General features: G+C 44.7%; 1 protein-coding gene across 1 annotated transcript in view; it reads left to right on the plus strand.

Annotated features, from left to right (window-relative positions):
- LOC144681794 (protein SSUH2 homolog) overlaps positions 1-26465 on the plus strand; it is a 40612-nt gene extending 14147 nt beyond the window's left edge. Inside the window, exons 3-13 of the mRNA XM_078543801.1 lie at positions 1427-1525; positions 2714-2792; positions 4246-4375; positions 7245-7305; positions 8274-8398; positions 9634-9696; positions 11747-11829; positions 13717-13809; positions 17510-17615; positions 21106-21213; positions 22647-26465. Coding sequence (XP_078399927.1) covers positions 1427-1525; positions 2714-2792; positions 4246-4375; positions 7245-7305; positions 8274-8398; positions 9634-9696; positions 11747-11829; positions 13717-13809; positions 17510-17615; positions 21106-21213; positions 22647-22790 — 1091 coding nt within the window. The 3' untranslated portion in view covers positions 22791-26465. The remainder of the gene's footprint in view (positions 1-1426; positions 1526-2713; positions 2793-4245; positions 4376-7244; positions 7306-8273; positions 8399-9633; positions 9697-11746; positions 11830-13716; positions 13810-17509; positions 17616-21105; positions 21214-22646) is intronic.
- Positions 26466-27431: the final 966 nt, after the last annotated feature.

Below are 27431 nucleotides of genomic sequence, written 5' to 3' on the forward strand. Positions count from 1 at the left end.
GATTCGACGCAAAGTCCAGGCAAATATCATCAGCTGCTGCTGGCTGAAGCAACACAGGGTTTTCCATGGAAGATGTATTCAGACGAATATTATCAGTTCTCATTGTATGAGCAACTCTCCTGCTGTTTGAGATGGCACAGTAACAGCACCTGGCTCCAAAGTTAATGACCCTATTCCAGTACTATTGTCTGTGGTGGTTGAATAATTCCTTGAGCATATTGTATTGATGATATGTCCTTTGTGCCATTGTATTGGGTAAACAGACTTCTTGATCGCATTAGTCAATGTCCAAACCCTTTTGATGAGTCACTGTGTTTTCATTAAGTATCCGAATTAACCCCTTGCTGCCCAGCCTTGTACTGCTGACTGCAGCTTATCTTTCTGAAATTTAGAGTTCCAATCATGAGGTCAGAACATGTCCATGGGTTTGAAATTATGTTCCATAAATTTCCCAGTTGGAGGGGATTTCGATGCTACAAGACCCAAGAGGAACAGCACTCCCTGGATGTAGAAAGGATAAGCAGAGAGAAGAGCTTCCCCTTACTGTGGTCACCTTTCTGGTGCAGACAGCTGTTGAGTTGTTACTTGGTGAGGAAACAGATCCCATTGCAATCTCCTGCGTTAAACAGCATGGTAGGAGATTTCTCCATGAAAACCGTGCTCTGGATATTAAAGCGGAGGGGTAATTCCACCATCCGGCTCTCTCCCATTGTGGGGCTTTCTCCTGAGGACTGTGGGTCAGGGATGGGGATATGAAGTCATTGGCACAATTCTCCAACCCCTAAGAACTGCAGGACTGGAAGTGTACCCGTACAGACAGGCAGGTACCCACTGCTGCTGGGAGCCCACCTCCATCAAAGTAGCACGGAGGTGGGAACACATCGGAGAGCTAACCCGACACGTGTTGTTCTGAATTTCCACACACCCTACCCCACCCTCGCCCTCTCTGCATCTGCCTCCGGAGCCGCCTCCATGTGCCCGGGAAAATCCCATCCAGAGTCCCAGGGCCGCACATCACACTTCAAAGTAAAGTCAGGCCTTGAGCCAGTGCAGGAAAAGTTGTTTTAAAAAATCCCCTTGGCTATTTTTAAGCAGCTTAAAAGCACATCACTGATGTTGCAGCATCTGTTAATAGACCCACAAGTGGATCAGACACAAGGGAGAAAGGAACATGCTGATAGGATTAGGTGAAGAGTGTTGAGAGGAGGTGCATGTGGAGCATAACAAATGGATGGACAAGTTGGGCTGAATGGCCTGTTTCTGTGAATTATATGAAACATACAGTGATGGTGAAAGACAGTAGTGAATTTATAAGGGTTAGTGCATCCCTTTAATGACTAGTCAAGTTTGCTTCATGAAGGCGGTTGCTACAGTGTGAGCAATTCAATCAGATAATCAGTGAAAGCAAATGCCACTTCCTTTGCAGCTTTCCCAGAGGCCCCACCGGATGAGGAATGGGCATCAGCACCGCCGGTTGATATGCTGGATGACGTGGTTGGGTATGAAGGAATCGCAGCAGGTGGCGGTAAGAGGCATAAGTTCAGAGGGCTTGTTAGCTAAATCTGAATGTAGCAGCTTACGCACAACTGCAAACATCATCCTCAATTAAACAGAGGCTTCGCTCAAGGAGTGGGGTAGGATCCCAACACCCCATTTGCAACTTTCCTATTAGTGCCAATTGAAATTCACCTTCCACTGATGCTGAGGTTGTGGGTTAAGGCCCAGAAACTGCTAACAGTAGCTGAGGCAGCTATATAGCCAGCTGAAGGATTGACAGTTGTCCTGCCCGTCTGCTATGAGCAGGGGAAGAAAGACTTTACATTTCTATCATGTGGCTAATTTTGCACTCCTCAAGACCCTGCACCCAGCAATGGGAGGAATGGACAGACTGTGTGCTGGTGTAGGGTTGAGAGTAGAATGTTGGCCAGGACACTACGAGAAGCCCCTGCTCCTCTTCGAATAGTGCCATGAGATCTTTTACTGTCACCCAGGGCAATGGAATAGGCAGACAGAACCTCCCCCTGTGTTGCATCTGCTGTACGACATCTCTGACAATGCAGCACTCCCTTAATACTGCACTGGAATGTCAGCCGAGATTGTGTGGCCACTCTGAGTGGAGGGACTTCTGAGCCAAGCTGATAGACTGTGGCTACATACACAATGAAACTGGGGCATCAATGTGACATTCATTTTCGCCTACAATAAAATGGGTAGGATCAAAGTAGAGTAATGCTCCTTCAAATTTCTCCCATCCTCCTCTCCTGAACCCAGTGACTTCTCACTGCAGTACTTTGTTCTTTGCCCAAGTGGCCATTCCTCAGGAGTGACCTGACGCTGAGCACCAGCAGACTCTTTGACTGTGGCAGGCAACACAGCTAAAGCCAAACCTTTCTGCTTCTAAATGTGCACACTTCCCACAGGAGTAACTGGACATCTATCAGGAATGGGGAAATCTGTCACCTTCTTTATACCCTCTTGGTACATCTATCGGAATCTAATTTTAGTGCCCCGACTGTGGTGAGCACAGAGTAGCATTCAAATTTGGGATTTTCCCAATCTGTGTGGCTCAGCACTCACTGTCTCAACCAACTAAGCTGCCAGTGCGTGGGGTGAGGTGAGGAGGTAATTGGCAGCAGTGGGTGGTGGGGGGGACTTCAAGATGAATGCTTAGGTTCTACAACTGACAACCTAATAGTCTGCTTTTCATTTACAGAGGGAAGCTATGTTCTCCCGCCTATTAATATAGCAGAAGGAGTACCAAAGTATGAGCCTTCTCCACAGAAAGCATGGAGGTGAGATCCTGAATCCGGCTAGGCACAGTTAACCCTGCACCACTGGAATCCCATTTTTAGCCCTGCACCCCGAGGGCTTGCAGGGCTCCTGAAGCCTGAAGGGCAGCTCCTGGGGTACCCGATGAAAGAAAACAGCAGCAAAGTGCAGTGAGCAACCTGAGACCTGTCCGCGCATTTACAGGGAAGTCAAAGGAACTCAAACCGCTGTCTGATTCACCGAGCAGGTGAGCCAGCCAATGAGAGCATGGGGAAACGCCCAGGGTTCTCTGTCACCCCCTGGGCTTTCATTAGCAGGCTTGTAGGCCTGCTAGTAGAGATCAGAATGAACCACTTTGGCTCCTTTCTGATGTCAGGAGCAGAGCTGAAATGGTGCATGGATTACTGCATGAAAACTGTCTTCACCAGCAGCAGCTTGGCAAGGTGGAAGAAAAAGCACCTTTCACTTCCTCGGGTCATTGTACAGCCTCTGAATTACTTTTGAAGTCTAGTCACTGTTGTTATGTCAGCAAACACAGCTGCCAGCTTATGCACAGCGAGATCCCACAAAGAGGAAATGTCTGTAGCCCCATTGGCTGAGGAATAAATGTTGGCCAGGTCAGCAGCATCCCTGCTCTTCTTCAAATAGTGCCATGGGATTTCTCTTTTACATCCAGCTGAGAGGGTAGGTGGGGCCTCGGTTTCAGATTGCCTCTGAAAGATGGCACCTTCGGCAAAGCAGCACTCCTTCAGTGTGACACTGGAGTGTCGGCCTGGATTCTTTGCTTCAGTCTCTGGATTGGGACTTCCTTCTTCTGACTCGAGGCAACAGTGCTACCGCTGACACCAGAGTTACGAGTGGTTGTTTAGAGCCCAGCAATTAAAACTTTTTCAGTTGACTTTACAACGGGCTTAAATCCCTCAGGCCCGTTTTTTTAATCTTTGCTAATTCTGAATTTGGAGCTGGAATTTTCCAGACCCTCACACCGACGGGATCTTCCGGTCCCGCCAATGTGAATGGAGATTTCAACGGCTCACCGGCCCTGCCACAGGGGAACCTGCCACAGGGGAACCCGCCGCGGGGGCCGGTGGGGGGGCTGGAAAATTCCAGCCTGGGTTTTGGTATGGCTATGTTTGTATCGTGATTAATTGTTTGCTAATTATTTATATTTTGCACCCTGTCTCTATTTAAACATAGGGTACGTGTTGAACACGTCAATCACGCTTGAAAGTGCCAAATGTGCAAAGTGTGTGTCACACTTGCATCCAATTGGCTCAAATATCCCATTCAAAAAAACATAAATGAATTACAATTAAACCAGCCTAATAAACAGCTCCTAAACAGAGAGAGAAAAACTGTCAAGTTTCCTTGCTGATCTGTCCTCCTGGAGGAACCTGAGATTTACCAACTTCCATAGAAAGATCATAACATCTTTCTGTTTCTCTTCATTCCTCCTTCTTGTTCCCTCTTCCCCAGTATTCCCACCGTCACTGAAGACATGGCTAGAGAAGCATTCATTCAGTTTGCATCCAGCGTGTGTTGCTACAGCACCAGGCCTGCTAAAGAGATGGTCTTTCAAGATTTACGAGCATATAACACCTACAGAGTAAGTGATACCCTTTTTGAAGAAAGGAAAAACTTGCATTAAAATACTGTCTTATCACATCTCCAAGAAACATCTCAGTGCTTCAGATGAGTTCGTTTTGAAGTTTTCCAATAGGTTTTCTGCATCAGCCATGGCTCAGTTGGTACCACTCTCACCTTTGTACCTCTAGGCTCAAGTCCCCCTCCAGGACTTGAGTGCAAAAATCAAAGCTGATACTCCAATGCAGTACTGAAGGAATGTTGCACTGTCAAAGGTGCCAAGTTTTGGATGAGGTATTAAAAATGAAGCCCCATCCAGGGTGACCAACTCTCGGGGGAAAAAAATTACCCTTACTTTGGCATGGTGGACTGCATGACTGGTAGGGGAGGGGGGATGCTGATGGGGTGTGAGATGGAAGGGGGGTGTTAGGTGCTTATGGACCTCATGGGGTGGGGAGGTAGTGGGTGGCATAACTGAGAGCCTAAGGGTGGGGGAGGGGGGGGCGCATGCGCAAGTGCATGGATGTAAAAGCTGTCAGTTTTAATTTGAGGAAGAGCAGGGGAGTTATCCCCAATGTCTTGGTCAATATTTAACCCTTATTGGCTGTAAAGTACTTTGAGACATCTAGCGATTGTGAAAAGTGTTATAAATATAAATGCAAGTTTTTCTTTCAATCTCAGTTTGTTCTTTGTGCTGATGAAAAATAGTCTATAGTATATCATTGCTAATGATACAGACCTTTGTTTTACTGATTGTAATGTTAGCGTCAACCCATTTCAAATAAATGCATTCAAATTTGCATTATGATTGGACAACCAAGGTCTTGTTGTCTTTCTTAGTTCCCATTCAGTGACACTGATCAAGTGTTTTCATAATTGCATATTGGATGGCTGGCACTTGATTTGCCCTTGTCTGGGAAGGTTGGTGCCTAATTTTGTGTAAGCAAATAGCTCCAGGATCATTCTTTTATCAGAAAGTTTACAAATTATTACCAGCATCTTATTTAATCAGGACCAATTTTGCTTGTTGTGCAAAGCAGCTCTCCGCTTTCTAATAGGCATGTTGTGTGGTAGGAATTAAACTGTAGTGTTTAACGGACTCAATTCAAAGTTTGGCCATATGTTAGAGTTTGGGATATTGCCCATAGGATTTACACTGCATACTGTTGTAGGGCGTTCGGTAGGTCTTAATGAAGTCTTCGTAGTCTTAAGTAGGTTAACTGTATGCATTTATTAACTACACAAATATGTGCATACGTAAAGGGTTCAAGCTCGGAGCTGACTCCACGCTTGCTTGTACACACAGCTCTACACTGACCCCCTAGGTGTGGGTGATGTGTTCTCTTACATCACTGTGTGGGCAGTACTGTACTCAGTCCTATATTAACTCTATATGTGCCAGACCCTTATACTATACGTAAGTGATCTGTCAAATAGACAAATATAACAATATGAAAACTTGTGTCCAATTTTCATGAAGAAAAGCACCCTCTGCCAAATGGAGCTTCTGTTCAATGGGATTTTAATACTGGATTTCTTTTACCACCACCACTTTCTGTGGCATAGTCAAGGTAGAAGAGCATCACTGCTCTTAATTTTGTTGCTTTGCATTTGAATGTGGCACCAAAGAATGGCTCCTAAGTCAAAGAAAACCTCAGATCACTCTATTAACTGCAATCTGTTGCAGTGCTACTTGATCATTCTGAAGTGGGGCAGAGGGAGAACAAGAGCTTGGAAGGAGAGGTGAGAGAGAGTGCACACTCTAGTTACAAAAAGCAGGGCACAGTAACTGAGCACTAGTCTGTATGGTGGAGGGAGTGAAACAGGTGCGGTAAGTCAGCTTCAGAGGAACGTGAGGTAGAAAGTGGGAAAGGTGATCCAGATAGAGTGGGGCGAGACTGTGCAGGAATTTGAAAATCAGCAGCTTAAAATGATTGGGTTGGGGGTTGGAGTGAATGGGGCAGCAAACCAGATCTGCGCCTCCAATAAGCCAATAGCCCAATACTAGCGAAACCAAACTGAGCTCTATGGGCTAAATTTAATGGCCATGGAAGTGGCCCAGTTCACTGGCCTGAGAGCCAGTGGCAACCCCACTCCGGCTATTTCTGGGAGCCCCAATGAGATTAAATCCCAATCATACATTTACCTGCCTGGCATCAGGATTCTCAGGGCCTTCTCAGAGGCCGACTACTCTTCAGACCCAGCGGTGCCACCAGGGGTGGTGGTCATTGTCGGGATTGCTGTAGACCTGGAACCAGGAGCAGCAATGGAAGCCCAGGAGGAGGGGTATGTGGGGCAGCTTCACTGGGCCAGTCAGGCGGGCCCCGGCGAGAGGGAGGGAAGGGGATCCTTGTGCAGGGCAGGGCGGCAGTGCGGAGGTGGGGTGCTCAGTGCAGGGGTTGGGGGACGTGGTGCTGGGTCTTTCCCAGGGACAGCTCTTGCTACCGGCAGGACAGGGTGCCCAACTGGGGGGCCCGACCCACTTCAACATGCAGCCAAGCCAGCAGCTTTTACTCAGTGGCCTGCTGACATGGCGTGGGCCCCTCTATCGCTGGTAGAATACCAACAGCAATGGGATGAGGCCTTAAGTGGCCACTTAAGTGCTTCAATGGCCCAGGAGCAGGAAGGGCAACCCCAACCTTCCCTGCCCCTGACTTAGTCAGGGGGAGTTGGGAAGGCGATGGGCTCTCCAGCCCAAACGTTCCCCCCCTGATTAGATGGCCCCACTGCCTCCCAGCCCGCTGCTGGGGAGGTGCAGGGTTGGTGGGGGCATAAATTCTGTCCTATATTGCTAAGTCATATGCTAGAAATGTAACTTTTAATAAAATATTATGACTATAAATCATTTATGGGTCCTGAAGCATTGCTAAACAAGGTTCGTTTTACTTCAGTATCGCCTAGAAAGCTTCACTGAATCCAGATCAACTGAGTGGAAGATGGTGCCTTATAAAGGTGAGCATGTAAGTTATGAAACAATTTTAATTAAAATATGTAGGGCCTCCACAGGAAACGGGCACCAGGTAACTGATACACTTTGAAGGCACACTATTGGATATATTTTTACTGTGAAACCCTTGGTGCCACAACAATTGATTCTTTGGATCAGTCAGTATTGATGTAATTCAAATAAAAGCAAAATACTGCAGATACTGGAAATCTAGAACAAAAACAGAAATACCTGGAAAAACTCAGCAGGTCTGACAGCATCTGCAGAGAGGAACACAGTTAACGTTTCGAGTCCGAATGACTCTTCATCAGAACTTCTGATGAAGGGTCATACGGACTCGAAACATCAACTGTGTTCCTCTCCCCAGATGCTGTCAGACCTGCTGAGTTTTTCCAGGTATTTCTGTTTTTGTTCTTGATGTAATTCACCTTTTTCAGCTTCTTTGAGTTTCCAATTGGCACAATTTTTTAAAGTCCATTCTGCTTCCCCATGATCCTGGCCAGCCCATCGATCTTGTCATCAAATGTGGCCTCAAGACTCTATGATTGACTCAGACAAGGTTCCTCCCAACGCTTCTTGACCTCCATTCTTCTACTCATATCCTTTCCCACTACTAGTCCCTTAACTTTCAACATCTACACTTGGAAAGACTGCTGCTTCCTTACACTGAAGCACCATCTCTAACTCTCTTACAAGGAAGGTTCTGTTGATCTTCTCCATGACTATCTCACCTCCATCTTTGACATCCTTGGCCTCCACAGATGATTTGGATTTAGTTGGCAGATCTAATGATGCATTTGTCTGAATTTAGGGACAAAGTATTGCAGCATTCCTCATAGCACGTAGTGTGATATTGTTCCTAGAGCTCAGTCATATCCAATATTGTTCGCTTGTTTGAGAAAGATTTTGTTTTTTCTGATGTTTGTACCAGTCGATGGTTTCTGAAGGTTATGATGGTCTCTTGCTGTTTTAGGTCAGTTTGTTGACAGCAATGCCTATGGAATTGCTCCCCTCCCCTGGGATATAATAGTGGAGAGGCCTCCAATGTTTCAGAATGATATCAGGAAAGTCCCAGTGCCACACACTTCATCCGTAAAGGTAAGTCCTCACATAAGGGAAAGTTTCCTCTGTGCCAGCTGCAGTCAAACCATAAACTCCCTTTATAAAGAATGCATTGCGAATTTCACTACACCCACTGTACAGGATTCTATCTAAAAAAAACCCTAGGAATCAGCCAAATTGGATGTGATCACCATTGATGTGTTAGACCAACATGGAGCTAATTTTGGAAGCAGTGTCAAATATATAAATGGCAAACAGCTAAGTTAGACAAGGGCTGGGATTTTCTAGCCCATCGTGGCGGGACCTGCCACAGGAGATTTGGCGGCCCAGCCAAAAGTCCATTGACTTTCGGCAAGATCCCGGTGGCGGGCAGGGAAGGAAAATCCCGCCCATGGAGTTTGGGGGTTAAAATTCCTCTTACGATGTCCAGAAGGTCCAACCTACCACGGCGATGGTTATTAAGGGGTCTGATTGTCCATCATTCACACCAAGTAGACATCCTCAGAATGTATGCACTCTGAGCTCCACCGGATAGATATGTCCCATCTCCCTTGTTGATATTTTTAGTCATTGAGGGAAATTGGAACAATCAAGTGAGCTTGTTTCTGCTTGTGTCGAATGTGTTTTAAACTGTTAGAGTGTGAATGTTTCTGAAAATGAAGGAATAAAATGAACTGTGTAATAAATTAAGCCATAATCTCACTTGTTGATGATTGTTTTTTATTCTGTGCTTTACATTGAAACATGTTAATCAAAATCATGATCACCTCCTGGCTTTGGAAGGTCCATGTTGAATGGAACTGCAATACAGAAGATTACAGTTTTTTAAATCTGCCAAATTCTGCTTCAAGTACACAGCCCCTTTAAAAGTCAGTCTTCCTATTGTTTTTTCAACAAGAAAATCTTGCCCAAACTTTGAAATGCAGAACAAGAAGGAAGTCAGCATATAATGTACTGCCAATCTCGTATTGTTGTGTAACTTGAAAGAGTGCTGTCTGTGCGACAGAGTGTTTTCTGAAGCTCGTTTTTACTTAGAGAGAGAGAGAGAGTATGTTTTTGTCACAGTTATACCATGCACAATAACTGGGTGTCCCAACAGGAATTTATTGAATTTGATTGAGAAACATTACAGCATGAAGTTAACATCCAGCCCTGTGAGTTTTCTGTGCAGCTCTTTGCTTTAATAGAACAAGAATGCTGGTTTGAAGATGAGCTGATGAGGACAGAATCAAAGTTAATCTTGTGTAATTGTGTTTTTCTTCCTCTGTCAGGGGTGTAGCGAATGCATGGCATTGGGCGCTAAAGCATGTATCAAATGCACTGCAACAGGAAGGGTAAGTAGTGAACTGGAGAGCTTCTCATTTGGTTTTGCAGTAGTTTTGCCTGAAGGTTACTTTTGAAGACCAAAGGGTGAATTTAGCAGGGTTGCTTTCCCAAGTGTGGAGCCTCACTCAATAGAAGTGCAGGTTGCAGATTAACCTAAGGTATGAAAAGCCTATATGCAACACATATTCCCATTGAGCAACATTCTGTGCTGGGATCACAGCCTTGCTGAATTTACACTTGTGCATCTCCTTTCTATGAGGGGTTTTCATATCATAGAATTTTATCCCACAGAAGGAGGTTACAGGACCCATTGTGCTAGATCGGCTCTTTGATGGAACTATCCAACTAATCTCATTCCCCTGCTCTTTCCCCAAAGCCATGTAAGTGTTTTCACTACAAGTATTTATCCAATTCCCTTTCAAGGTTACTACTAAATCTGCTTCCACCATCCTTTCAGGCAGTGCATTCCAGACCATAGCAACTTGCTGTGTTTACAACAAAAATGCTTCCTCATGTTCGCAGAGGTGCTGTCCTGGGAGATAAGCAGTGGCCCCATGGTGCCATGCTGCCAGTGCCCTTGCTGTTGCCTTTCAGCTAGCCAACCCAGGCTGTTGCCATCTATGCTGAGGTGATGCAGTCTGCAGCTGGACCTTCAAGGCCCAGGGCTGCTTGACATTGTCCTGCAAGGTCATCTGCAGTCTGCCCACTCTGCGGCTTTCTGGAGCAAGCCCACATTTGGACCCTTACAAGCATGGAGTGCTGTGTGAGACGCACCAGAAGTGGTTTGACTGCTAGTTTCTAATCTGCGAGCTTGTGCAGTGCTGGTACTAGCATTAATATGGAGCCCAATGTTACGACCTAAATTTTTAAAGTGAATATTTATTTGGGAACATGATTGAAAGCTAGGGGGAAAAGTACAGATAGGAGATTCTCAAAATGGTTCCCGGGTGGCTGAGGCCAAGTTTCAGACCGAGGAGACCAACTAGTCAAGAACAGCTAAGGAAGGATGTCAAAATGCTCCAGAATCTTGCTTGGCTTAACTTTGTATGTGGGGTAGGGCATATAGGGATAGAGAGAAGTTGTGGATAATAAGTTGGGTTTTTGAATGGTCTGTGGAAGGAGTGGGTCTGATGGGCCAATTTGCTTTTTATCATTTGGGACTTTCTTATAAAGAAAGAACTTGCATTTATATAGCCTTTCATGACCTCAGAATATCCCAATAGGCTCTACAGCCAATAAAGTACTTTTGAAGTGAAGTTACCATTGGCAGTCCTAACAGTAAATAATGACCAGATAACCTGTATTAGAGATCATTATTGAGGCATAAATATTGGCCAAGACAACAGGGAAAATTTTCCTATTCCTTCTAGTACCAATACAAGTTTTACATCCAGCTGAAGAGGCAAGCTTAACATCTCATATGGAATACGGTATCTCTGACAGTGCAGCACTCTCAGTACTGCATTAGAGTGTCAATCTAGATTTTGTGCTTAAGTCTCTGGAGTCTTGACTCCACACCATTCTGACTCAAAGGTGAATACTTATGTTTGAAGCCTGTGGAGGCAACAGATTAATGACTCTGTTTCTGGAGCAGAGGTTGACTCAAACTGATATGAATGATTAGTCTCTCAACCGGGTAATGCATGAAAATTAGATTGTGGTAACTACTCCACAGTGGTTACTGCTTTCTGCAGTTGAATGTGTGATTGACTGTTGAATATGGCTCATTAAGTCATTTGTGTTCCCAATTTTGTGAATTTAAAATAAACCAAACCCTTTACACCAGCAGCATAATGCTTGAACTCAAGCTACTTACATATGAATGCAAGTTTCTTTATTCTTTACCTGTAAAATTCACCATCTGAATCGCATATCATCTGTACAATTTCCAATTCATTGTGTGACGAACATTAGAACTATCTTTCACCAGCCAGTGAATTGCCACCCATGAGGTGTGTGTGTCTGTGTGTGTGTGTATGTGTTTTTATATGTGTACATGTACATATATATATATACACACTTAAGATATAAAGTAATACTGCTGTTTTGTAAACACAGGTGAAATGCTTTGGGTGTAATGGTCGAGGATACCAGCTTAGTGACGACGCATGCATCCGCTGTAATGGCACTGGGCTTCAGCGGTAAGAAAGCATGATCAGGATAGTATGCAGAATCCATGAGGCCCAGTAAGATCTGAGACCCCAGTTTGGGAAGAATGTGTGTTTGGAGGTAGGGGTCAGGTATGTGTGTTTGGAAATTGAGACTGGGAACCTCCTCATTTTCCCACCACTTCAATGGCTTGGGAATACTGGAAGCAATTATCGTACCCACTACAAGCACATTCAACTAGCTCAACATAGACTTGTGCAGATGCTAGGGTCTTTTCAATTCAATGGCACACCAGATAGTGTTAAAAACAAAAAGCTAAAAGCTACTGCGGATGCTGGAAATCCAAAACAAAACAAAAACAGAATTACCTGGAAAAACTCAGCAAGTCTGGCAGCATCGGCGGAGAAGAAATCAGTCAACGTTTCGAGCCTCCATGGCCCTTCGGCAGAGATAGTGTGTTCTTTATAATGGGATTATAGCTCTCTTTTCTTCTACTCAAAGAAGTGTGAAAAACTATTAAACACCGAGAACTTTTAATAACAGCATGAGGGATATAATGGCTGTGAATGAATTTGAGAATTAATCAGAGTGTGATTGGCTGCATTCACTTGGTTCTAATTATCTGAACCTCATTCTGGAATCTTCCAGACAATTGGGGCTGACATACGGTACACTCATTAATTTGAGTTCTTAGTACTTAAAAGAATATCACTGAGCTAGAAAGTAGTTATGTTAGTTTCTTTAGTGCTTTGGGAGTTGGAAGAGGGGTCTAATTTGGTTTCTGAGGTGTTAAGTTGGGAGAGCTTGAAGCTGAATCACACCGGGAATCTCAATGTGTTTTAATCAAGAACATTATTCTTTTAATCATAGAATCTGACCAATCAAATGGAGGACAGTCTGCCCTTGAGTCCTGTGCCAGCCCTTTGAAAGAGCTGTAATTGGTCTCACTCCCCTGCTCTTTCCCCATAGCCCTGTATACTCTTTTTCAACTATTAATCCAATTCCCTTTGGAAGTTACTATTGAATCTTCTTCCATCACCCTTTGAGGCACTGCATTCCAAATCATAAAGCTCACTCCCCACTATTTTTTTTTCTTGGCCAATTATCTTAAATCTGTATCCACTGGTTAGTGACACACCTATCAGTGGAAACAGTTTCTCCTTTTTTACTCTATCAAAACCTTTCATGAAGGGTTTTTGAATGCAAGTGGATGGTCTGTATTGGTGCTGCTATTATGATCAATGAGAACATCCTGGGCTTGATTCCTACGTTCTGTTAGTTAATCTCATCTAGGGAAACAATTAGGGTGTTACAACTGGCCTTGGTGCCTCTGGGCCAGAGGGAGGCAAACTGGCCAAGTCTCCAGCTCTGGATCATTATCCAGTGATCCAGCTGTGAAGTTGACAAAGTATAGATACAGGACATGAAGTTCTACTGTGATGCCTACCACCTTGAGGAAAGCTGCTAGCGCTGACGGTCTAGGTTCACACATAAATAATGGCCACTTACTTGAATGAGATATCAGGAGGCCACTGGTGCCTTTTGCACCTTACCCCAGAAAGGTTAAGTGCCCCCTTAAGGCTGGGAGTCAAATTGGAAAGGAACAGTTTCCTGTGTGTTATGAAGCAGGAGCATATGGATATCTCTTGTTACCAGTGCAACATTCTAAAGTTGAGTCAGCCATGTGATTTATAGAACACTAGAAAGGACTCTTAAATCCAGGATACAAAGTATCCTGGATTTTAATTTTTTTTAAACTATCTTTAGAGCACCAAGGCTACCATGGCTTTGGCATCTTAAGGTGAGACTGTGCAACATGCAGCACCTATAATGAGGTGAACAACAAGCTTAGGAGTAGGGTTGGTTGAATAGAAAATATAATGACATTTACCTTACTTCAGTTTCTTGTTGGTCCACAGCTGTGGTATGTGTTGTGGCCGAGGTTCAAAACCTTGCCAAAGGTGCAAAGGAAGGGGACAACTAATGCTGTTCATCCAGCTGACAGTCAAGTGGTAAGCTTAATGCCTTCAAAGAATACTAGAGTGCTATTAAACAGCAATGATGAATGGTGTGGAAATTTTATATAAGAATGCTACCCTAGAGGTCTGTTTCCCCTGAGAGCGCTTGTTCAGATCCCATTTAGTTAAAGGGAGGACATCAAGACTTTGGGAATGTATTGCTTATTCCGCCTATAATGTAAGATAGCAGTCTCATTGCAGTTTCCATGGATACGTATCCATAATATACGTCAATGACCTTTAATTGGCAGATCTCACTCTGATAGGTCACAAGGATGGCTGATGAAAGAAATAAGAATGTTACAAATAGTCGTTTGGTAGTACAGTAGCAACATGAGTGGTATTCGCCACTAACAGGATGCTGCTGTCAAGCCAAAAAGACGTTCTGCCCATCACATAAATGAGTAATGTGGTATATGAATTTCAATGCCAGTGTGATGCTCGGTGTGTAGGCCGTACGTCCCAAAGACTGGCGGATCGTATCAAACAGCATGTCCCAGCCACTGTTCACAACGGGCAGGGTACAGCCCATATCCAAACAGCCCGTGCTTGCAAAACTCAAAACACAGTGTCCAACGTTAGATGTGATTCCGCAATTGGACAACATTTGCTAAATAAACCTCAGTGTATTAAGGATTACGCTAACAACCAATTTAAGATTGTCAGTCGGGTTCGTAGTGTGGCTCCCCACATTTGTGTGTACTGGAAGCCACAAATATGATTACATGGGGCCCTGTTTGCAGACATAAGGAGCATGTACACACATTGCACCTGTTTCAGGTAAACACACATTGCACCTGTTTCAGGTAAACAAAATAAATGACAGCCATTCGCTGACTCATACCTCAGGGCAATACCTTGACCAATCATGGCCAAGCTGGTCTGTTTAAATTTCAAACAATGCGTGGCAGTTAACTGTCAGTTACTATCACTGGGGCATTCTCCATGGCAACGCCTCTACCAATCAGAATCCACTTGCCAACAAATCAGCACTCTCTTCACATACAGTATAAATTTTTTTTCCCCTTAATTGGTATTCTTGCAAAGTGTCCTGATGAGTGCAAGACGAAAGGCTTTGACATGTCTCTTTCTTCAGCAATACTCAAAAATATTGCAGTCATAGCACTCCTGAAATTGGAGCCAATCTCCATTTATTGCAGAAAGGCTTTGCCACGCTCCGAACTTAGGCTATTTTATTTTTCTGGGAAAAACCTCATGCCGAACACAGGTACTAGCAATGGGAAATAAGGCAGTCAAGCAGAGATTAAGAAAATGATAAGCTTGCGTGAACTTGTCATTGAAAGGCAGTAGGAGGCAGATTATCATGTAGAACAGAAGATTAAGTTTCCCTTTCACTCAAAAAGATTCTGGAATGGAAAGAATATTTAAGTAAAGAGATTTTGGTTGAGATGGTCAAATCAAATTTAACAGCGGACAGACCTGCAGCATAAGTATGCAGCTCTGCAACATGTAGCAAGGCCATTGTGGAAATAATTACAAGTGTACTTGCTTGGTGCAAAGGTCTGCTGGAAGGTTTGGTGTAAAGGCTGGTGAAAGCAGAAGCAAGGAAGTTGTTCAATAGATTGATGGAGCTGGAACATGGAGGACCAAGTAGAGAGATCTTTGGCTTTCGGGAGCTAGGAATATTTTTCCTTCAGGGACGGATTGATGGTAGAGAGATCGGATGTGGACAGGGAAGTGTAGATTGTGAAGGAAACAAGGAGTATGAGATGGGCTCATTGGTGTTCGATCCCTCTGATATGATGAAGCCTTCCGAGGTTGGGTGGGGGTTCAAGAGCTCTGGGCTGATGATAAAGCTGGACTTTTATGTTGGAGGAAGATGGTCTCTTTTACTGATGAGGGGTTGAAGGCTCTGCTGCAGGAGGTCTTGCGACAAGGCGTGGCCCTGCTTGAAGGAGAGGTCCACCCAACGATAGAGGATGGCATTTTCCAAAAGCCCACCCTTGAAAAGTCCATTCCATTTAAATGAACACTAAGTATCTGCTTCTTCAGATCACATTAAGGGGTTTTAATCCGTGCTGTTAAGGAGCTTTGCATATAATGGGCTGCATTTTACAGGTTAAAAGCAAAATACTGCGGATGCTGGAAATCTGAAACAGAAATAAAAACAGCTGGAAAAACTCAGCAGGTCTGACAGCATTTGCAGAGAGGAATACAGTCCATATGACTCTTCATTAGAACTGAGGAAATATAGAAATGAGGTGAAATATAAGCTGGTTGAGGGGGGTGGAACAGGTAGAACTGGATAGGGGGCCAGTGATAGGTGGAGGCAAAGAAGAGATTGCCAAAGATGTCATAGACAAAAGGACAAAGAGGTGTTGATATTAGCTAAGAAATGTGCTAACGGTGACATTAAGGGTAGAAAGCAGGATGAACAAGTGCATTTTACAGGTCCCTGCCAGACGTGTTTTCGGCGGGTGGAGGGGTTACGTGAAATAGGGCGGGTGCCCACCCCACCACCTTCCCGCCCACTTCCATCATACTGGGGGGGTGGGCACTGAAATCGGCAACCCGCCTGTCATATTTAAATAGATATTCAAGGGTCAATTGAGCTTGTTAACAAACCTACTGACCCCGAAAATACACTTCCCATGCTATAATAGGGTTGGCAAGGGCAGTCAGGCAGGAGTGTTGCTTTAAAAAAGCGTTGTATAAGATTGGGAAGGAAGAATGGGTACTATCCTCAGGGGCTTCCCTTTCCGCATCGAGGGGCGGGGGGGGTGGAGTGCGGGGAGCAGCACCCCCCCCCACCTAAGATAGTACCCCACTTTCTTCCTACCTGTTTGCTTTGTAAATCCCACCACTCACACCCTGATACTGCCCAAACCCTCCCTGCCCAAGACCCGGGACTTACCTTGCTCCCAGATCCATGGGCCTTCTTCTTGGGCCTGCTTCCAGTCCCGGCCACGCTGTTGGTGCTGCCTGGACGGCCAATTCAATTGGCCAGCAGCTCCCCAGGCCGGGACTTCCTCCTGCTGATGGCCTATTTAGCCCTCTCGCAGCATGTTATGGCTGCAGGACGGGCTGGTGTGGAGTGAACAGGCTCCACTCCACACCAACTTTACTTCTAGGATGTTGGAGGGTGAGCCCTCCACCACCATCCCCCACCATCCCGCTGTAATATGCTGCCCAATATGTGTACAGGCTTGAAGTGTTGAGAATACCTCATAATGCCATATGCTCAGTGCATATGGGACATTGAATAGGCCTCGGGCCTCACAGCCAACAGCAGTCATACTTTGACCACATAACTTGATCCACGGTTGTTAAGGTAGTGAACTAAATAGGAATAAAGACAAATGGAGTGATCCTGTGTAAGGAATATTTTCTGTTCAGTTTTGTTCCAACCCAGTATCCACACACAATGGCATTGCCATCCTTTTACCAAGGGGAGAGCCAAAAGCCTGAGGCCTTGGGTTAAGCAACACTGACAGAGGCCCAGAAACAGCTTGACTTCCTGATGTGCCTGCTGTGGATAGTGTGCAATATAAGAGATCAATGTTTGCAGTAGCAGTGTTCCATTACAATACCAGCTCGCTTGGAAGGGATATTTTACTGTTGCTTACAGAATAGACTGAAGTGAGCTCCATTTCAAAGGGGATTGCCAAGTCTAACTTACTGCTACACTACACTACACTGAAAGAAATTAAATTATCTTTTCTCCCTCAATCAGGCAAAATAACATTGTTGAAGGAATTGCTGATCGACAAAGTGGACTTCCCCTAGAAATTTATAGCAAAATTACTGGCCAGAACATCTACACTGATCAACAGCCCAGGGTAAGAAAGAGAATTTTATCTAAAAGCTCTACATAATTACAGGATCACCACACAATTTTAATCCAGTTGCTGGTGGGATTGGGCCAGCATTGCTGAGTGAGATTACCTAATTAGGTATAGGGAGACCACAGGGATGGCTCGGTAAAGGAGATGGGGAAAGGGCACTGCGGGAATAGGAACTGCACTTCAGAGCCTGTATCCAACTGTGCTAAACCTGATCTTGGAGTACTTGATGCTGGAATTGGGTGACTAACACTGAGCTGCCTGCCCTTGATGACTATAAAGTCCGCATAGGAGCTTAAATGTTTGGCGTGGGTCTCAGGGGTCAATCCTTATGCCTGAATGATGAGGGTCAAGGCACCCCTGATATTGGGGCCCAGTTGCATTGTAATGGAGGCAGCCAGACGTGCCAGCCAGCTGGCAAAGAATAGAGAACATCGGGCTTCTGCCAGTATCGCACCAGCTCACGGGTAATGGGTGTGGAGGGTGGTGAGACAATGTAGGGTCTGGGCACTTGATTGGTCCCATGATCAGGGGGCCCAAAATCACAGGTAAGGATCATGTTGAAGACCCTGGAGTCACGGGGATTGGGGCCTAGTTGGAGGACTTGGAGTTACTGGAGCTCTGGGTGGGAATGATTAAGTCAGTGAAAAATACTCTGAAGGAATGTCTTCACATAGATTTTGTGGAACATGACTGTCCTGGAAGGCTATGGGTCCAGAATCAGTTGAGACATTTCAAAGGGGGGAGCAGATAATTAGTCGGGAAAGGATTTTTAAAAAATCTTTCATGCAATGTGTGCACCACTGACATGACCAACATTTGTTGCCCACCTCTAATTGCCCTTGAGAAGGTGGTGGTAAGCTGCCTTCTTGAACTGCTACAGTCCATGTTGTGTAGGTACACCCACAGTGTTGTTAAGAAGGGAGTTCCAGGATTTTGACCCAGCAACAGTGAAGGAACGACGATATATTTCCAAGTCAGGACAGTGTGTGGTTTGGAAGAGAATTTGCAGGTGGTGGTGTTCCCATGTGTCTGCTGCCCTTTTCCTTATAGGTGGTAGTGGTCATGGATTTGGAAGGTGCTGTCAAAGGAGCCTTGGTGAGTTGCTGCAGTGCATCTTGTATATAGTACACACTGCTGATACTGTGCATCGGTGGTGGAGGGAGTGAATGTTTAAGGGAAACAACCTTTCAGTGACTACTGTCAAAACCCCTTCAGAGTCTTGAATGTTACAATGAGATCACTAAAGAATCCTGCTTTGACACCATGAAGTAGGCTTCATAGTCTTGAGTATATTAACAGCAAGTTTTCATTAACAACTCATATATATTTACACATATACGGTAGAGGGTACAGGTATGGAGCTGACTCCGTCCTAGGTCTTTACATATCTCTGTCCATCTCTAGACTGACCCTGGCTCTGAGTCATGTGCCTTCTTACATCACTATGTGGACAGTACTGTAACTCAGTCCTACATTAACCCTGTACATACCAGACCCCACCACTACAGTCACCACTCATTCTTCTAAACACCAGAGAATATAGGCCCAATTTAGTCAGCCTCTCATCATAGGGCAATCCCCAGATCCCGGGGACCAATCTAGCAAACCTTCACTGTACTGCCTCCAATGCAAGTATATCTTTCCTTAAATATGGAGACCAAAACTGTGCACAGTGCTCCAGGTGTGGTCTCACCAAAGCTCTGTATAATTGTAGCAAGACTTCCTTATTCTTGTACTCCAATTCCCTTGCAATAAAGGCCAACTCACCATTTGCCTTCCTAATTGCGTGCTGTACCTGAAAGCTAATCTTCTGTGTTCCTTGTATAAGTAATTCCTTTTTAACCCTTTACCCAACCAGGTGGGGCACTACATATAAAGGGTAGAGGGCAATTAAGGGGAATCCAGAATTCTGAGGGGGGGTAAACAGGGAGATTTAATGCATGCCAAAAACTTGCATGGGGAAGGACAAGTCTCTGTCATCCCCTTTCCCCCATTGCCTGTACCTATGGTGCTACACAGAATATTTAGGAAACATCTGACAGAGAAGTGGAGGAGAAAGAGAGAGAGAGAAAAATCGTGCACAGAACACTCAATGGGAATCTAATATCGCTTCATTCCACAATTGGGTACTGTATACTGTTCAAAGGTTGGATAACATTTCAATGGTAATTCATTGGCTTTGAAGCATGTCAGGACACCCTGAGGATGTGGAAGGGTGCGGGGAATATATAACTACAAATTGCATTTTTTTTGTTGAACCTATGTCTGTGCTGCATTTTTGAAGAAAGATGCCAATAGGGACCTGAAAATATGCGAGGTATTATGGGTAAACTGGGATCTTCCCAGCTGACATTCAACCATTTTGTAGCACACGTGTGTACTCTGTGACTGGAGATGGGGACTGTTGAAGATTTATAGTGGTTGCAACTCATCAGTGGCTTGAGAAACATCATTATTGTAAGCAGACCATGATTGTTTTAGTGGCAACAAGTAAATATTAGTCAATCTATTGTAGGAATTGGAATATACAAAATTGTATATTCTTGCCTGCATTAATAGTAGCTCAGAGACATTGAGAAAGAATGTGAAGAATGTCTTTCCTGCTTTATTTGGGCAAAGAGGATTTCACCCCTTCCCCTACCCCCCACCATCCCCTCCAGACTCGGCATGCAGGATGCCTGAAAATGCCAAATGTGTATTTTGCCTTTCAAATAACAACCCATAGATGAAGATTTGTTGTCCTCCTCAGTCCATTGCACTATTGTTTCCAACAGTTTCAGCCGAATGCAACTAATGGTCTTTCAACCTTGGCTGAACTCTCCAAAAACCTGAGCACATAATCTAGGCTAGTGCATGTAAGTACTATGGGAGCGCTGCACTGTCGGAGTTGCCATCTTTTAGATGAGGCATTAAATTGAGGCTCCCTCTGCCCTCTTGGATGGCCATGAAAGATCCAGCGGTACCATCCCACGAACAGAAGGGTATCTCACCTCGTGCCCTGCTAACCAATATTTATCTGCCAATGTCGCTCAAACAGATTATCTGGTCATTTATCTCATTGCTGGTTTGGGACCTTTATGTGTGTCTGCAAATTAGCTGCTGCATTTCCCTAAGTTACAACAGTGGCTATACTTCTTTACTTGGGGGGGTGGGGGCAGTGTAGGTACTTTGGGAATTCCTGAAGGAAGTGAAAGGTGCTATGCAAATACAAATTCTTTCCTGCCTTTGTTCTTTCCCTCCTTTCACCAACATCCTCTGCTGGGCAATAAAATATAGTTTAAACACTTGCAAGACTTTTGACAATGTCGTTCAATGTTATACTGCTAACATCAGTAATTTTAAGAAGGAGTTGTGTCAGCATGGAGCAAGAAAATCAACTGAATAATACAGGTAGTGAATTGGGCACTCTGGTTTTGAACTATTGGCTTGACATTCTGGATTAAAGTGGCCTTTGCATTTCTGTCCTTTTGTTTTGTCATCCTAGGTCTATCCTATAGTTGCATTTCCAGACCATCAAGTCAACCAGGCCTCCCAGAAGGCCATCCGGGAACATGAGGCCCAGTTGTTGAGAACCTCCAACATAATCCAACAGGTGAGTTACAAACTGCATGCAACCTGCAGTAACCCCATGTGAATACCTCCTCTTGCAGATGTGAAGGTGTTTTTGTTTGGGTCCTGACCCCGCGTCACATCAGTGATGCAAGACGATTTTTAAAGGGAAGGCCTTAATTGGTCTGGAAGTGAGTTTGGCATCCAATTATGGACGCTAGGACAGGGAGGAGGTGGCAACTAGTCCTGGAAGGCAAAGGGTAGTGATTGCTGGCCTTACTGTTACCTAGAGGAATGGAGCAGGCGGGGGGGCAGAGGGCCATCAGCCTCACAGGCCACATGAGTACCCAGACGCTTACTCATCAGGTACTTAAGCTGCTCTGCTCAAGCCCTTATTAACTTTGAAAATTTGATTCTGTCCTTTTCCAGCCTGTTAACAAGCTCTTCAATGAGCTTAACAGCAAGTTAATTGGAGGCTGCGGGTTCTCGGCTCCCACCCAACCCTCCCCTGCTCTCCTTTCAAAAATTCCAGCACTGGAATCTCTTTCGAGTTATCAACAGTCACAGATTGCAACTCTTTCGAGTACAATCACAGTTCTTGGTTTCCGGGAGTGGGACATGAACCCAGAACCCTCTGATTCAAAGGCGAGGGTGCTATGAACTGAGCCACAGCTGACACCTCCCTCCAGCACTGGAAGGCTGACACGCCATCTAATTGCGTTATTTTCCAAGCTGATCCGCACCTGGCCCTGAGATGAGCTTCTGACCATGTCTAAACCATCGCTAAGCCCGCCTACTTGCACCTCCGTAACTTTGCCCTGCATCTGCTGCTGAAACCCTCAAGCATCCTTTGTCACCTCTAGACTTGACTATTCCAATGTGCAGCTGGCTGGTCTCCCATCTTCACATCCTACCCTCCATAAACTTAAATTTATTCAAAGCTCTGCTTCCCACTCACACTAAATCTCTTTCCCCCTGTGCTCACTGACCTACATTAGTTCCCAGCTGAGCAATGCCTTGATTTTAAAATTCTCATCCTTGTTTTCAAATCCCTCCATGGCCTCTCTCTTCCCTATCTCTATAGTCTCCTCCAGGCCTACAACCCCCTGAAGTATCTATTCATCAAATTCTTCAGCATCCTGACTTTAAGGACTTCACCACTGGTGGCTGCACCTTCAACTGCCTGGGCCCTGAGCCCTGGCATTCCCATCCTAAACCTCTCTGCCTCGCTACCTCTTTCCCCTCCTCATAAAGTGCTCCTTAAAACCTATTTGACCAAGCTTTTGGCTATATGCCCTAGAATCTCCTTATATGTCAAATTTTGTTTGATAATGCTTCTGTGAAGCACTTTAGGACATTTTACTATGTGAAAGGCACCAATTTAGCCTCCGGTCATGTCTGAAATAACCAGTCTCAGGCTCCAATCAAGAAACTCTGGAAATTTGACTAAAATGCACCTTTCTCTCTTCTTGGCAGCGTCAGACGGTTGAGTTCATTCCCATCACTCAAGTGCGCTACAAGTGGAAGGAAGAAGAATACGTTTACTTTACGTGTGGTTCTGAGAATAGAGTGTATGCCCCAGACTATCCGGCAAAGTGCTGCTGCTGCAGCATTCTGTAACCGTGTCAATCAGAAATTCCTGTTCCTCCCTGAAGTGTGTCCACACGACAGACAAGACGCACAGCCTCACCACTAACTTGCCTAAATCCCAGGTCAAACTCAGCACATTGTTGGTGAGTTAACTCTGCCAAAACCACGTCAGTTATTCCGATCAATAATCAATCATTAGATCAATAAGACAATGGACCAATCTCCAAGTCTCTAGCTGAGTGGTTGAATTCCCCATCCGGTGAGCCCTAGACCAGGATGGCTCCTAGTTCAATCAGTGATCTTTGCTGATCTCAGTCCTAGTAGTAGAATGGGTACCACAGTTGCTTAAGGAAGATGATAGAAGTAGCTAAGGCTCCTGCATTGGTTCAATGACTTCTGCTGGGAGTGTGTGAATAGCTGCTAAGGTGGAGTCAAGCTTAAGTCCCACTTAAGTAAGATGATGAAGGACTGGAAGCATCTATGGATCTGTGCCCCTTAGTGAATCACTGGCTGGGATTTTCCGGTCCTGCCCACTGCGGACTAGCAGCAGGTCCATTGATATCAGGCAGGAATTTCCGGTTCTGTGGCTGGCAGGACTGGATAATCCCATCCACTTTGTCTGGATGGGGGTGGGGAAGAATCTCCCCAGTAACTCTTCACTCTCATTACAGAATAGGGCTAATTTTGTAAGGCTCCAACGCCACTCCAGTGTGGAATCTCAGTCGTGCTTAAACACTAATTCCAGCCTATTGAGACTATGCAATAGAAACCTTGTGTTAATTGTATACTAATTGTGTTTAAATATATGCAGGTGGAGGGCATTAATCAGGGTTTCATTGAACATATAAAAAAGAGAAACTGTGGGCTGTTTGAGTTTGGAGGTGTATGCTTGTAACATTTAACTCTGTAAATAAATGTAAGACTCTAAAGATTGGCTCCAGTATCCTCCTGCACCAGCTGCCTTTCCAGATTAAATCACCTTGCTTTGCAAGATAACCCCTTCTAAGTCACTGGAGGAAGTATAACTGATCCTCAGGAGGTTCTACACCCAGGTAAAAGCAAAATACTGCGGATGCTGGAAACCTGAAATAAAAACACAAAATACTGGAAAACTGAGCAGGATCAGGACTGTGATGCTACATTATATGGTCATGGACTGGACCTATGTGCAGGGCAGCAGGATGAGTTTCAGCCTCTGAATCGCTGATGGTGCCTCATGAGTGTATGACATGGAGACTCCCTGCATTTGTGCTCACATCCTGAGGGAAAGGAAATAGCCCACAGAATATCACAAATAAGTCTAAAGGTCATTCTGTGGCAAAGAGAGAAAATGGGCCATTAATTCCATGACTTGGAGGGGAAGAATCTGCTGTCAACCTCACCAGAAAAGGGGCATTTAAATTTTAGAAAAGGAAGATGATAACAGTGCAGAATATATTTCATTGAACTTTTCTGATCATTGATACTGTAATTTTCACATTCTACATATCCAATCATCATGTTGAGAAGAATAAAATTCACAAGAACTTCCAAAGGAAAGGGGAGTGAGGGAAGGAAAGACAGAAATGCAGAGCAAGAGAGAAAGACGGAAAGACACACAGACCAAGAGAAAGACAGAGCCACCGCAGAGCAAGACAGAAACACTCAGTCCGAGAGAAAGAGATAGAGACACACAGACCAAGAGAAAGGGAGAGAGACACAGACCGAGAGAAAGAGAGAGAGACACCGTGAGAGAGAAAGGGAGAGAGAGACACAGACCAAGAAGGAGAGAGAGAAACACAGACTGAGAAAGAGAGAGACACACACGCTGAGAGAAAGAGATAGAGGCACAGAGAGCAAGAGAAAGACAGAGAGACACAGACCGAGGGAAAGATACAGACCAAGAGAAAGGGAGAGAGACACAGACTGAGAGAACGAGAGAGAGACATAATCCAAGAGAGAGACACACAGACCAAGAAGGAGAGAGAAACACACAGAATGAGAAAGAGAGAGAGACACACAGACTAAGAGAGAGAGACACAGAGCGAGACAGAGAGAGAGAGACACAGAATGAGAGAGAGACGCAGACCAAGGGAAAGACAGATAGACACAGGTTGAGAGACAGAGACACGGGGTTGAATTTTGCCGTCGGCAAGCAGGAGGCGGGGCCCGCTCGCTGTCGCACAAAATGACGCAGGATGACCCTGACGTCATCCCGCCCCATTTAAATTTTCAGGAAGGCGGGGGCTCAGCAAGATCAGCTGCGCACCCGCCGATCTGTCAATGGCCAATTGAGGCCATTGACAGGATCATTAAAACAATTAAAGGACCTGCCCGTCCAACCTTAAGGTTGGTGGGTCGGCCAGGATCCCCAGCAGGAACTGGAACAAACATGAAACCTCATCCATGGGCGGGATGAGGTTTCATGTAGGGATTTAAAAAGTTGAATAAAGTTTTAATGAAATTTATTAATATGTCCCATCTCGTGTGACATTGAGGCCCGCCCACTTAAAATGGTGGTGGGGCCCGCTTCTCCGGCGGGGATCGGCTCCCCACCTGCCGGAGATTGGGTCGGGCTTGCCCACCCGGTAGGCAGAAAATTCTGCCCACACAGTCCGAGAGAAAGATAGTGACACACACAGTCCAGAAGAAAGAGAGAGAGAGACACAGACCAAGTGAAAAACAGAGAGAAACACACAGGCTTAGGGACACCCAGATCAATTCTTCCATCCCCATCCTGACCTCTCTGTCTTCGGCCTCCTACACTATTCCAATGAAACTCAGTGTAAGTTTGAAAGACAGAACCTCATCTTTCAATTAGGCACTTTACAGCCTTCTGGACTCAACATCGAGTTCAACAATTTCAGATTATAACCTCTGCCCCCATTTTGTTTTGGTTTTTTTTGGTTTTGGGATAGCAGCTGTTGGTAATGGTTCTGCTTTTCCAAATACACCTTCTCTCAGCAGTTCTTCTGTTCCTTTACTCCTTTTTGCTTTGCACCATCATTATCATAGACCTTCCCTTCTGTTCTATCCCAACTTCCCCCCTCTGCCACTTATTTTAAACCTGTTTTAAATCTCTAATTTTTTCTAGTTTTAATGGAAGATCATTGAACTGAAACATTGATTCTTTCTCTCTCCACAGACCTGCTAAGTACTCTCAGCATTTTCTGTTTTTATCACAGTATAGTTAGAAATTTTGTCTTTCCAAATCACTGTTGTTACTAGGAGAGAGAGTTTTGAGCTGTGCTGCACTGCAGGGGCTTTGAGAGTGAATGAGTTTAGAAGCAATGGCTAAAGGCAACTTTTCCCAATAGCTTTTGAAGCCGAATAACAACACTGCAAAACTGTATAAATCTCACGAGCTTTTGAAGAAAGAAGTAATCGTGCTATATAACCTTGAACACATTGCTGTAATTGCAAGGTTGAGGAAAGGCAGTGTGAATGGGACAAATTGGTTTTACGTTCTCATACCTAAACTACACTGTGGTGAGTTTTTTCTAAACAAACTTCAAATGAAGTGCTCAGGATGCATCCCTTTTTAATGCCTGGAACTTTAATTGTAATGAATCCTGATTGTATAACTGTTGTATTTTATGTATTGGGATATTTGTTGAAAGGGATCAATTTCAATTTATGAAAATATTTTCAGATGTTACTGCTGTGTTCCAGATTTTGTTTTTCATATACCCAGTTTCAATAAAATGTTATATGTCTTAAATGTCACACATTGCTTATCTGGAGAAGCTATTCTTCCATACATCTGAATGGCATCTTGATAGGATTCTTCATTATAGAGATTATCTGCCAGATGGTCATACCTGGAGCTGCTCACTTCTGAGGGAACAGCCAGAGGTCATGGTTTATATTGGTACCAATGACATATTAAGAGGGATGCAGTCCTGAAGGCAGATTTCAGGGAGCTAGGGAAGGAATTTAAAAGTCCAACCACAAAGCTGGTAACCTCCAGATTAATCCCAATGCCATGCAATAGTGAGTACAGAAATAGGAGGATAGTGTCGCTGAATGCATGGCTGGAGACAGGGTGAGACAGGGCTTTGGATTCCTGAGGCATTGGGTCCAGTTTTAGGGGAAATGGGACCTGTACAAGCCGGATGGCTTGCACCTTAAAGGGGTCAGGACTAATGACTTGGCAGGGAGGTTTGCTGGTATATCAGGGAGGGTTTAAAGCTAACTTGGTTGGGGGGTGCTGGATTGGGAGCTTGAGCGTGGATCCAGAAAGAAGAGAAGCGAAACTGGAATTAGAAGGCCAAAAAATGAGTAAGCAAGCATGGAAGGTCGTGGAATCAAGGGAAGAAGAGAGACAACAAAAGAGTTGTTCAGTTATTAGTGACAAATCCATCAATGCCAGGAGTCAGTGAATAAGGCATTTGAGTTGAGAGCATAGACAGATACTTAGAAGTATGCTTACATAACTACTACTAAAAGGTGGCTTAAAGAAGGCATGGAATTTCAGCTCAACATCCCTGGTTTTCAGATGGGGTGGAGAAGGGGATTTAAAAATATAGGGGGAGTCGCAACATGAGTTAAAGAAACAATCAGACTTGTGAGGAGGGTTGGTCTGCTAGAAGAATCATTTAAAGAAGCCATATGAATTAAACTGAGGAACAAAAAGAGGGGAATCATGTTGCTGGGAGGGTACCATACACCCTCAAATAGAAAAACAAATGT

The sequence above is a fragment of the Cetorhinus maximus genome, chromosome 6 (assembly GCF_964194155.1).
Source record: "Cetorhinus maximus chromosome 6, sCetMax3.hap1.1, whole genome shotgun sequence".
In the NCBI taxonomy this organism is placed as follows: domain Eukaryota; kingdom Metazoa; phylum Chordata; class Chondrichthyes; order Lamniformes; family Cetorhinidae; genus Cetorhinus; species Cetorhinus maximus.